The 12737-nt window shown below is 56.8% G+C and overlaps 1 protein-coding gene across 10 annotated transcripts in view; it reads left to right on the top strand.

The window, feature by feature from the left end:
- MINK1 (misshapen like kinase 1) overlaps positions 1-12737 on the top strand; it is a 41544-nt gene that overhangs the window by 20672 nt on the left and 8135 nt on the right. For all 10 annotated transcript variants that reach the window (XM_041772717.1, XM_041772715.1, XM_041772714.1 and 7 more), the window contains exons 2-12: positions 5604-5669; positions 7409-7465; positions 7542-7667; positions 9333-9443; positions 9780-9870; positions 10269-10399; positions 10526-10580; positions 10722-10800; positions 11015-11190; positions 11572-11641; positions 11778-11988. In XM_041772717.1, the coding sequence (XP_041628651.1) occupies positions 5604-5669; positions 7409-7465; positions 7542-7667; positions 9333-9443; positions 9780-9870; positions 10269-10399; positions 10526-10580; positions 10722-10800; positions 11015-11190; positions 11572-11641; positions 11778-11988 (1173 nt within the window). The remainder of the gene's footprint in view (positions 1-5603; positions 5670-7408; positions 7466-7541; positions 7668-9332; positions 9444-9779; positions 9871-10268; positions 10400-10525; positions 10581-10721; positions 10801-11014; positions 11191-11571; positions 11642-11777; positions 11989-12737) is intronic.

The raw sequence follows: 12737 nt of genomic DNA, 5'->3' as shown, positions 1-12737 counted from the left end.
CGATACTCGATTCCAAGACCCAGGATCACGACCTGAGCCCAAGGCGCACAGTCACCCGCAGAGCCACCCAGGCATCCCCATGTGGCCTTTTGATCAGCTTCTTTCACTTCCCATGTTTTCCAGGTTCATCCGTGTTGTAGTGAGTGTCAGTGCTCCCTATTTTTTCATTGCCAAATAATACTGTCATATGGATACATCACATTTATCCGTCCATCAGTTGGTGGACGTTGGGGTTACTGCTACTCCAGCTGTTGTGAGTAAAGCTGCTGTGAACGCTGCACGTACGGATTTCTTTTGTGCACATGTGCTTTCAGTCCTCCCGGTCGCGTACTTGTGGGGTCATGTGATAACTCTTTGTTTACATTTTGAGGAACTGTCAAGCTGTTTCCCAGAGTGGCCGCACCATTTTACATTCCCACCAGCAGCGTATGAGGGTTCCATGTCCCTGCCAGTACCTGTTGTTGTCTGTCCTCGTGATCGTAGCCGTCTCAGCAGCTGTGAAGTGCTATCTTGTGTGGTTTGGGTTCGAATGTCTCTTGTGACTGAAGTCAGTCTTTTCGTGTGCTTCTTGGGCACTATATATCCTTGGAGAAATGTCTATTCAGATCCTTTGCCCATTTTTTAATTGGCTTATTTGTCCTTTTATTGTTATTCTTAGGGAGTCCTTTTTATATTCTGGATACAAGTCCCTTTCCAGATATAACTCCCTTATCTGATATATAACATAAAATATTTTTTCTCATTATGTGGCCTTTTCACTTTCCTGCTGGTGTCCCCCGAAGCACAAAAGTTTTAAATTTTTAGGAAATCCAACTTAGGTGTTTTTTTTTCTTTTTTGGCGTATGCTTTTGGTGTTATTTGTAAGAAACCATTGCCTGGGGCAGCCCTGGTGGCCCAGTGGTTTAGCGCCGCCTTCAGCCTGGGGCGTGACCCTGGAGAACCGGGATCAAGTCCCACATCGGGTCCCTGCATGGAGCCTGCTTCTCCCTCTGCCTGTGTCTCTGCCTCTCTCTCTCTGTCACTCTCTGTGTCTGTCATAAATAAATGGGAAAAATCTTAAAAAAAGAAAAAAAGAAAAGAAAAGAAAAGAAAAGAAACCATTGCCTGATCCAAGGTAGTAAAGATTTACTCCTGTGTTTTAAGATTTCCATGGCTTTAGGGGGCAGGAGAAAAAATATTTCTATGATTTTAGAGCTTACATTTTTAGGTCTGTGATTCATTTTAAGTTAAAATTTTTATGGTATCAGGTAGGAATCCAGCTTCATTCTTTTGCATGTGGATGCTCAAGTTGTCCCAGCACCATTTGTTGAAGACTATTGCAGGGCATGTTGGTGGCTCAGTCAGTGAAGTGTCTGCCTTGGGCTCAGGTCATGATCTCAGGGTCCTGCGATTGAGCCCCACATGGGACTCCCTGCTTGGCAGGTAGTGTGTTTCTCTCTCAACCTGCTCATGTTCTCTCTTCTCTCTCTCTCTCTCTCTCTCTCTCTTTTTCAAATAAGTAAAGTCTTAAAAAAAATAAAGAAAAGGAAAGACTATTGAGTGCCTTGATAGTCTTGTTGAAAATCACTTGACCACAAATTTAAGAGTTAAATTTTAGGGATCCCTGGGTGGCACAGCGGTTTAGCGCCTGCCTTTGGCCCAGGGCGCGATCCTGGAGACCCAGGATCGAATCCCACGTCAGGCTCCCGGTACATGGAGCCTGCTTCTCCCTCTGCCTAGTCTCTGCCTCTCTCTCTATCTGTGTGTGACTATCGTAAATAAATAAAAATTAAAAAAAAAAAAAGAGTTAAATTTTAGATTCTCAATTCTAGTCCATTGATCTGTGTGTCTGTCATTACGCTGTATCTGTCTTGATGACTCTAGCTTTGTTGTAAGTTTGACGTCAGAAAGTGTGAATCCTCCAACTTTGTTCTTCTTTTTCAAGATTGTCTCTGTGGGATCCCTTGCATTTCCATATGACATTAGGATAAACTTGTTAACTTCTGTAAAAATGCTGGGATTTTGATAGAAGTGCAAATCTGTAGCTTTTAACAGTTTTAAGCCTTCTGATCCATGAACATGGGAAATCTTTCTGTTTACTTGGGTCTTTAACTTATTCCAACAGTGTTCATGTTCAACCCCTCCTTTCCTCTTTCCCTCCTCTTGTTAGTTATCTGTACCCTTGTCCCTGGCCCTCCCCACCTCCCAGCATCTGGCTGGACAAGAACCGAGCTGCTGACAACAGAGTTTGAGCACCCAGAGGAAGAGATGGAGACCACTTCTGCAGCATGATCAAGGAGCTGGGCCCGCATGCAGGGTGGGTCAGGGGAGCCAGGACTGCCTCCATAGGCGCCTGCACACCCCTGATAACAGAATGGCTGAGCTCACCGACATGTGAAGCCAGATCCGTGCACAAATCCCACCTGAATCAGGCCCTGTGAATGCTCAGGCCTGTAGGGGAGAAACCCAACCGGGACCGTAGCAGCAGCAGCATGGCTGGAAACCCCGCGGGGGACGTATGCACATGTGTACACTTGAGGCCAAGAAATCCATCCGGCAAGCTTCCCCGGTCCTTGTCGTCTCTTCTTCCCTTCCACAGGCATGAGAGAGCTTCCCGTTTTGAAAACCCTTTGTCCGACCCTGCTGCCATGTCATCTGTTTCCCGTTGCACCTGGCCAGGCTTCGGCACAGGGTACTGTGCCCGTAGGCTCCCTTCCTCCTCGCCTGTAGCCCCCACCCCCACCCCAGTCGCTGGCCTTCTGCCCCCTGGCCCCCAGCTGCGGTTCCCACATCAGTTCCCAGTGCTGCCCCAAGCTGGGGGCCGGCAGGGCTTTCCTCGGGCCTGTATGCCCATCTGTCCTGCCATCCAGTGTTGAGCACTGGGCTCTTCTGTTTATCTGTCCCTATAGCTCAGCCTGGTTGTCCACTCTCTGTCTTTGTCTCTAGATTCTCGTTTCTAACCTCCTGATATCTCCCAACCTTGCAAAGTCAGCAACCAGACCACAGTGTTGTCCCCAGCCTGGCCCCACCCAGCTTGTCGCGCCCCCCCCCCCCCCCCCAACACACACACACAAGCTCTCACTTTCCTGTGGCCAGCTGACCTCGGACGCAGCCTCCAGAGCGCCCCTCCATTCTGCACTGTCTTCTCCAGGAGCTGGCCTTACATGCCCTGCCCGGCTTTAGTTCTGTCCCTGAAGCCGTGCAACGGACCCCTCACCCAGTGCAGCCCCCGCTCTGTGCATCAGAAAGGCCCCAGGCAGTTAGCTGTTCACTCAGGACACAGCTGATGCCCAAGACCCCCTAGGCTCTGCCAGGCAGCCTCCTGGTGCTTGCCTGCTCTGGCACAAAATCCTTGACGGCTGCCTGTCCTCATTGAGGTACTTGGCCTGTAAGTCTCAAGGTCTGTCCCGGACCTTCCGTGTTTCTCATGTGTCACTGAGCTCCCTTTGCGCCTGACTGGGGAGTTGTCACCCAGCTGGTGCTCAATAAATGTTTAACAGTTAATGAAGGAAGAGAAAGTTGCCTGACAGATCTCCCCTCATTAGGGCCTAGGCTGGCCCTGGGTGGGTGTAGACACTCACTCAGAAAGTATTTATTGGGTGGTTAATGATGAGGCAACTTTGAATACAAGACACTGAGGTGTTAGGTCTCTTCTGAGAGCCACAGGGCCCTGCCGACTTGCACGCAGGAGGAAGGGCAGGAGGGTGAACCTGGGCCACAGACGGAGGAGGGGCGAGGACCTAGAAGGGGTGAGGATGAGGAGGGATGAGGACAACGAGGAGGAGTGAGAAGGAAGAGCAGTGAGGACTGAGGAAGGGGCTGCCCAGCATTTAGAGGAAGACAGCAGGAATGGGGATGTTTGGAGGGGAGGAGGGGTAGCAATAGGTGGGGAGCAGGTCCTGCATTGGCCCAGGGTGGGGAGCCCTCTGGAGCTGCTCTGTGCCAGGGGCTGGGCCCCACGATGCCGTCACAGGTTTGCCCGAGGGTTTGTGGCTTTGTCCCCCCATCGCCCTTCCCTGGAGGCACTGGTTTGTGGGTCAGGAAACAGGCTTGGCGCCACCACAGAGCTGCCCCGGAAATGGAGTCTGACCTGAGGCCTGCTTTGCCCTGCATTCCTCCAGGCTCTCCCCTCGCCTCTGAGGAGGAGGCCTGATCGGATTGGGTGTGAGGTCACAGAACCCCGCCCATGTGCGAGGTTAGGCCTCTCCAGTCCATCCTGCTTCCCCATTTGGGCAGAAACGTCCTGAGATCCCAGCCATGAGTCCCCATTCTGTCTCCGACCCCCTGGGAAAGCTCAGTAGATATAAGGAGGGACTTCCCAACAGGCGGAGTTCAGAGGCCCCCCGAGCAGATGAGCCCTTCTGCGGGGGGCAGATGAGAGCCTGCGCAGGCCCCTGGTTGTGCCGTCCCCCTGCAGTGACAGTTTCTCCCTTTCCCGTGGGGCCTGCTGTGTTCTCAGCCCCAGGTCAGGTGGTTATGTCATCATGTTTTGGTTTGGGGGCAGCCTCAGCCGGAACTGAGTGAGCGAGCCCAGCACCAGGAGGCTCGGCCCCGTCCCTCCGGGAGCTGACACCCACCCAAGTGCCCAGTTGGGGTGCGCAGTAACACGTGCCCAGGGGGCCGTGCAGGGAGCGGGGCGTGGTCCGGCCTTCATTTCCCTTGCTGAGAAGTGGGCATAGATACCGTCTTCAGAGGCCTCGCCACTGTCTCCCCGCCATCCAACTCGTTCACGGCAGCTTCCCTTCGCTGGTGGTGGCCAAGGAGTGGAGAAGGGTTCTTCTGTTTTCCAGAAATCCTATCCTGGTTTTCAGAACCGGGGAGAAAGGAGTTTCAGTTTAGGTGCTTCTCAGATGATTGGCCCAGAATTGTTTTTGGTGACATCCTCACTATGGGTCCCACATGTCCAGCCTGCAGGTGGCTGAAGGAAGGCCTGCCCAGAGAGTGTGGGTGGCCTCCCCGCAGCTGCACCTGCTGCCCTGCCCTCGGTCCGGCAGGCAGTGAGCCTCTATGGAGGCTTTGTCTGCTCCTTCGAGTCTCTTCCTGGCACCTGCTGGCTCCAGAAAGCAGGCACGTACAAGGGCTTCACCCCCACCCCCAGAGGCCCTCTCTCTGTCCCCTGCTCTCCTGCCCTGGGTCTCAGGAGGATTGGGGAAGAAGCAGGAAAGGGCCAGGTGGAGGGTGCTTCTGGATTTCTGGCCTGCTAGCTTTCCTCACCCCTGCTTTTAAAAAACCATCACAGTGATGATTACCTTTTATTACACACTCTCTATGCCAGGCACCGCTTGGAGCTCATTATGGCTATCGCGTCATTTACAGTTGACCCCAGCTCCAGAGACATGCACTGGACACCCCCATTTTGCAGATGAGGGTGCAGCCGCTCAGGGTTCGGCATATGGGATCAGGGGCACGTGTGGAAGGCCAGCTAGGCTCTGGCCGCTGTCATCTCTTCCCCTTCTGACTTCTCCAGAAGCACAGCTGGCCGTCTGGTTCCCTGCAGCCCCTTTGTGATACACCTGTGCTCACTCATCTGACTGAATCCCTCTCTCCGCTCCCTGGTCACATTGTCCTGTTCTCCAGCCCTAACACCTTGTTCTTTCTCCCTCCTGCCCCTTCCCTCCCCGCAGGACCCTGCTGGAATCTTCGAGCTGGTGGAAGTGGTCGGCAATGGAACTTATGGACAGGTGTACAAGGTGAGGCGCTAATGGTGCAGGAGCGTGGCGCTCCTCCATGGGGCCCCTTAGGACATGGGTGGCGGGAGTGGGCCCTAGGTCTGGGGACTTTGAGGGGTGCTGGGAGAGGGGGAGGGAGGGTAAAAGCAATGCAGGAAGGAGGCCCAAGAAGTGGGGTGTTCTTGCTGGCCTGTGTGCTGAGTCTCAATGAGTCCTGAGTGCAGCAGGTGTAGGCCTGGGGCCTGGTGGGTGTGAGGAGGAGCGCAGGGGGCGGTGGTGTGTGTGTGTGTGTGTGTGTGCATGTTTACGTGCATGTGTCGGGGCTCACCTGAGAGTTCAGAGCAGAGCTCAGGCCCCGGTTCAGCTTTGGCTCCTTCCAAGACCACAGTGAGACCCAGCCTCAGGTTGGTGGAGTCCCAGGACCTCTTGCAGAGGAGAAGTGGTTTTCTAGAACTCCCACTGCTGGCCTCCAGCAGGCCTTGCTCTAGGGGCTACCCCTCTCCTCCCCACAGGAGCACTTCCCCAATGCTTGTCGCTGTACCCAGGCCAGCCCAGCCCAACCACAGGTCACACGTGGAGAGGAAGGCAGCTGGGCAGAGAGGGGCAGAGAGATGTTCCAAGTGCATGCTGCCCCAGAGCTGGAGGGCCCCAGGGCACACCTGCCCTCTTGGTCTCCCAACTTGATGCTAACGTTTTCCATAAGTCTCTGCAATCTCAGGGGCTGCTTCCTGGGTCACTGGGACCCCCATGTAAGCTCTGGGGGACAGGCATCCCCTCCCCCATTCACCCATCACCAGCCTGGTTGTTGCCATGGAAATAGTAGCTCTGTTCTCCTGCTTCTCTGGGCTTGGGGTCTCAAGTGACTGCTGAGGATAATGATCCGGGATCTCTGCTCCCCTTCTGCTCTCCCCCAGGAAGCCTGGACTTCCTTGACCAGGGCTGGGATGGTTCCTGGAGGAATGTCAGAAGGATAGGGGGTGGACATGGGATGGCAGGGACGTACCCTAGAAGTTATTTCCCGTTAGCACCGGGGATGGGGCATTGCCAGGCCAGTCAGCCTTCTGTGTTTCCCAGAGGTCCCTAAAATCCCAACTCTATCTTTATTCTGTCCTGCCAATGATAATAGAAAGCCTTGGAGGGGGACAGTTCTGGGAAAGGCTTCCTGACTGGGGCAGGCCAGGGCCGGAATGCAGGAGGCAGTTTGTCTGGCATAGAAGGTGCCATAGAGGCAAAGCCCCTCCTCCAGCTGCTCCCAGCTCCCTCCAGTGGGGAAGGATCTCCTTCACTTCCTTCTCAGCTTCCAAACTGTGGGAACTCCAGAACAGAAGTGACTCTGCCGTGTGTCCCTAAGCTGTTTTAGGGGAGGAGACCCATCATCTTTTTTTTTTTTTTTTTAGTATTTTATTTATTTATTCATGAGAGACAGAGATACAGGCAGAGAGAGAAGCAGGCTCCCTGCGGGGAACCCAATGCAGGACTCTATCCCAGGACACCCTGAGCTGAAGGCAGATGCTCAACTACTGAGCCACCCAGGCATCCCAGAAACCCTTCTTTATTCAGTTTAGCACTTGGACTCCAGGCTCTATAGTTTTTCTTGGAAGCCTGTGCCCGTCCCTGTGCCTGACCCATAAGTGAAGTGTCCAGTCGCCACAGGGACACTTTCTAAGACAGAGAAGAGCCAGAAGGTGTGTCCTGCCTCAGAATCAAGCCGTCCCTGGTTGTAGACTCAGACCCTCCACACCTGGCTCTCTGTCCTGCAGGGTCGGCACGTCAAGACTGGGCAGCTGGCTGCCATCAAGGTCATGGATGTCACGGAGGTAGGGAGCAATGAGGGCAGGGCAGGGCCCTGAGGAGGGCTGGGGGCTCTTGGGCTCACCCCTCCCATGCCCCCAGGATGAGGAGGAAGAGATCAAACAGGAGATCAACATGTTGAAGAAATATTCTCACCACCGTAACATCGCCACCTACTATGGGGCCTTCATAAAGAAGAGCCCCCCCGGGAATGACGACCAGCTCTGGGTGAGTGGTCCCCACTTCCCTGTGTCCAGGCTCCCTCACAAGTCCCCTGCCTCTGGATGCACAGCGCCTCCTGACTCACGTGGAGTGCCCACATGCTGTGGCCTCTGTTTGGGTGGCCGAGGTGGCCTGGGCTTTGCCCACGCCTCTGTCCTGACCAGGAGCTTACACCGTGCGTGACACACAGTGAGTGACAGCATAACCCTCGCACGTGCTGGGAAAGGTAGTAAGCCCGTTGGTCCTGCCTTCACGCATGACCGCGGGGGAGCCACATCCCCAAATACCTGTGCATGGTGGTGGCAGGGCTTGGAGGCTCCTGGTGTAGTGCACACCCTTCCAGATAATCCGTCTAACCCAAACTCGCTGTGGCTCCTTTGGGCCTCCCCCAGATTCTCTCCTGGCCCAGAACATTCCTGAGAGACCTTGCCTTCCCAGGCCTGGGCTCGTTCCCAGCCTCGCCCCTTCTGCTACACGGCCCAGCTCCCAGCCCCCAGGAAGAGAGCTTAGGGTGCGTGGTGGCCGTGGTGGTGGGCTTGGGGCTCATTCTAGGTCTTCCCTCCTACCAGTTGCCAGACAGGTACTTACTGAGTGCCTTCTATGTACCCTGCTTCCAAGGCATTCACACACATCATACCCAAAGCAAGGGGGGCAACACTCCACTGGGGTCTACCTGCCACCTGTGTGCGAGTGGGCGTTCACAGGGACCAGAGGCTAGCTGCTCGACTGGGCACCTGTCCTTCCCTCCACCCCCTCTCCTGGGCTTGTTGGAGGGAGAGCCCTGGGCATAGGTGCACAACAGACAGTCTCCCCATATCATTTGTTGAATGTACGCACATCCTCTCCAGCCTTTTTCTGCATCAGATGTGGCTTTTGTGCAGTGAAACACCTGGACGGGCCTCCCAAACCCCGGGGCGCTGACGTGGCCACGGCCTCTGCAGGTCCCACTGGGATCTCCACAGGTTCCCTCCTGTAGCCCCCTGGCCAGGCGCGCTGCTTTGCCTACAGCAGGCCTGGAGAGTTGCCGGTTCTTAGCCTCTTTCTTGCCTCTGGGCTAGGCCTTGGCCAACTTCTTTGCTGTGAAGGGCCTAGTGGTAGGTGTCGGGGGTCTGTAGACCCTATAGTCTCTGCCACAGCTCCTCACCCTGGCTGCTGAGCCATGAGAGCAGCCATAGGCCCTGCACACATGAACGGGGATAGGAATGTCACTGTGTCCCCAGAAGCCTTTGTTTAGGACTCTGAGACTTGAAATTTTTATGATCCATATTTTGATTTTTTTCAACCATTTAAAAATGTAAAAAACACATTTATTAGTTCCCTGGTCAAAGTTTGCCAACCCACACTCCAGGGCGGCAATTCTTGTTTCAGGGTGAAGGGTGCCCAGGGGGACCTGACAAAAGCATGCCCCCCCCCGAGGGAAATGCGTGCATGCCCATCATTCTGGCTAGAGTTTCCAGGGTTCCCAGGGTGCCTTCTTGGGATCTGTCGGCCCAGCCTGCCCTGTTGCCGCTACATGGCCTCCTCTCCCTGGCTCAGGGAGCTCCTTGGCTTCCACAAGGAGCGTCCCCTGGTCTGCACACCATTTGTGCCCTCCTACGGGGGGGGCAGTGGCTGGCAGGGGCAGAAGGCCCTGCCTGATGGATGCTCCCCTTTCTTTCCCTGGTGCCATAGCTGGTGATGGAGTTCTGTGGGGCTGGCTCCGTGACAGACCTAGTGAAGAACACAAAGGGGAATGCCCTGAAGGAGGACTGTATCGCCTACATTTGCAGGGAGATTCTCCGGGTGAGCGCCCGCCTCCCCCTGCTCCAGGCCAGGCCTGCCCGCGGGAGGGAGGCCGCTGAGGGAGGCCGCAGCCGTGTCTTCGCAGGCATCAGCGGCGCTGGGCGGGTAGGGTAGACATGGAGTCCCAGCTCTGGAGAACCATCATGGCGCCTCCGCTGCCTCACAGCTGCCCTGCCAGCACAAGGAGACCTCCAGGGACTGCTGCTCTCAGGACAGTCCCCTTGGATGCAGCCTGTGCCTGGGCTCCTGGATGGGGAGGGGCCGCCTCTTAGGCCCAGCCTGGTCGGCCCCTCTTCGCGGCTCACGTCCACACACTCCCGTGCCCTCCTGCCCCAGGGTCTGGCCCATCTCCATGCCCACAAGGTGATCCATCGAGACATCAAAGGGCAGAACGTGCTGTTGACAGAGAACGCCGAGGTCAAGCTAGGTATGCACGTGGGGCCTCTGACCTCCAGGACTGAGTGTGAGGCCCCTCATTCCCCCTGCTGGCTCATGTCACCTGCCTGGAGGCTGGGAGTCTTGCTCCTGCCCTGAGAGGCCTTGCCCCTTGCTGGAAATCACTCCAGAAGTTTCCTTTGCTCCCTGCATGACCCAGATACCTCTGGGGAGGTGGGACGTTTCAGCCCCTCCTGCCTGTCCCTTGGCCCTTGCCCACTGGTTTTCCTCCAAGACATAGGGAGATTAGGTGAGGCTCTTCGGGATGCTGATGAGGTGGAAGGGGTGCCAGGGAAAGTCTGGGTGCTGCCCTTGGGGCACATGCAGGTGGGGGCCAGGACAGAACAGATGCGGCCCTCTGTTAGGACCCCTCCTTCTGTGTCTTCCCAGTGGACTTTGGGGTGAGTGCTCAGCTGGACCGCACCGTGGGCAGGCGGAACACTTTCATTGGGACCCCCTACTGGATGGCCCCAGAGGTCATCGCCTGTGATGAGAACCCGGATGCCACCTACGACTACAGGGTATGGAGTGAGGGATGGGGTGGGGTGGGGTGGGGTGGGGGGGCATCCCTGAAGAAGCCCAGGGGGTGGGGTGAGGAGGGCTGTCAGGAACATGCCCCTGTCCCTCCTTCCCCCCCCCCTCTGCAGAGTGACATTTGGTCTCTAGGAATCACAGCCATCGAGATGGCAGAGGGGGCCCCCCGTAAGTGAGGAGTCTGGGCGTGGAGGGAGCCCCAGAGGGGCTGTGGGGGGCGGGGGTGGGTCTGGGGAGGTCACAGTGGGCAGGGCTCCTTCAGACTCTGTGGCTGCGAGAGGGACTCATGGTGTCCCTCCCGTGTGCCAGCTCTGTGTGACATGCACCCCATGCGAGCCCTCTTCCTCATCCCACGGAACCCACCCCCCAGACTCAAGTCCAAGAAATGGTAGGTCTCTGGGGGTTTCATGTCTAGAAAGGAAGGTCTTCGGACCAGGCCTCCCCTGTGTCCAACGGTCTGTGCCACCGAGGGGTGGGGGCTGGCCGGTGGTGGGACGTGGAGATGGCTCTCAGATGGGTGATTCCCGTCTCGCGCCTGTGACCCCGCCCCCCCCGCCCCCCCCCCCCCGGACCCTCCCAGCGTGAGCCCCCTTCACTTCCAGGTCTAAGAAGTTCACTGACTTCATTGACACGTGTCTTATCAAGACCTACTTGAGCCGCCCACCCACAGAGCAGCTGCTCAAGTTCCCCTTCATCCGGGACCAGCCCACAGAGCGGCAGGTCCGCATCCAGCTCAAGGACCACATCGACCGCTCCCGCAAGAAGCGAGGCGAGAAAGGTTGGTGCGGAGCAGAAGCAGGAGCCAGAGCAAGGTGGCAGGGCTCTGAGGTGGTACCTCTTCCCGGCTCCTTCGCCCACCCCCCACCTGCCTTGGCTCCCGGGCTGCTTCCCCTCCACGCCCCCACCATCCCAAGCAGCCTGTCCAGTGAAGGTCCCCCCCTTCCCTCCTGACAAGCTCCATGGTGAGCCGGGGGCCCGGCATAGTGCTTGTGCGTGGTCTGCCACGCCTTGCCCGCTGTGGGGTCTGGCCCCTGGCTGTCTCAGCCCATGTTCCAAGGGTGGAGGGGCCAGGCTAGGTGGGTTATCCACGTGGAAGCCTCCCTAGCCCGGGTGGGCTCTGGGGCACTGGGGAAGGAACAGCAGTGACCTCCCCCTACAGAGGAGACGGAGTACGAGTACAGCGGCAGTGAGGAGGAGGATGACAGCCATGGAGAGGAGGGCGAGCCCAGGTGGGCCCTGGGGCTGGGTGGTGGGCACAGGGCTGTGCAGAACCACCCCCGAGTGCCCGATGGTGGTGGTGGGGCAGACCTGCAGGGGTGGACCAGGCCTTGACCCGCCCTGCGTTGTGCTGCCCACTGGGCACAGCTCTATCATGAACGTGCCGGGGGAATCCACACTGCGCCGGGAGTTCCTGCGGCTGCAGCAGGAGAACAAGAGCAACTCTGAGGCTTTGAAGCAGCAGCAGCAGCTGCAGCAGCAGCAGCAACGAGACCCTGAGGCACACATCAAGCATCTCCTGCACCAGCGCCAGCGCCGCATTGAGGAGCAGAAGGAAGAGCGGCGGCGCGTGGAGGAGGTGGGGTCGCCCTGGGGGGGCCTGGGCCACTCACCCTCCCACCACCCTGTCCTGGCCCTGTCATTGGTTCCTTTGGCCGCCCAAACAGAGGGAGCATGCGCAGGCTCCCCAGCCTCTCAGACCTCTGGCCAACCCTGTGTGGGTGGTGTCAGCCCTCCACACAGGGGCCACCTTCCCCACATAGAGGATGGTCCCTGCCCTGCACGGAGCCCCCCACTCCTGTCTGTCCTGTAGGCAGTTACCTCAGGGGTCAGGGAGCTAGGACTCCGCACACACTCCAGAGCCCCATGCTTTTGCCCCCAGAAGCAGTCTGGTCCCATCGGGAAGCTCCTTCTAAAGATCCTGCTTTTATTTCCAGTGGTTTGGGCTTAGATTAGTTGGAAAATAGTCTGGTCCCTGGCCCAATTAGAGGTGGGTGGGAGAAGTACCTTTCAAATAACAGAGAATCTTTTAAATACAAGGGTTGTTAACTAAATCACCACTGTAGAAAGCATGCATCTGTATCCATAGGTAGTGAGATGCATTTGTTCCTCAGGAGGGACATGGTGAGGGAGGAGAGGGTATGAAAATGGCCTTAAATGTTGGGGCTTTTGTTGAAACAATGACATGATTTCAAAGTTCAAGGAGAGCCAGACTTCAAATCGCTCAGGGATGCCTGAGTGGCTCAGCAGTTGAGCATCTGCCTTCAGCTCAGGGTGTGATGATGGAGTCCCCCGTCGGACTCCTTGCAAGGAGCCTGCTTCTCCCTC

The sequence above is a fragment of the Vulpes lagopus genome, chromosome 10 (genome assembly GCF_018345385.1).
Source record: "Vulpes lagopus strain Blue_001 chromosome 10, ASM1834538v1, whole genome shotgun sequence".
NCBI lineage: Eukaryota > Metazoa > Chordata > Mammalia > Carnivora > Canidae > Vulpes > Vulpes lagopus.
Note: the sequence above shows the minus strand (reverse complement) of the source record. Positions and strands in the feature narration are given on the sequence as shown.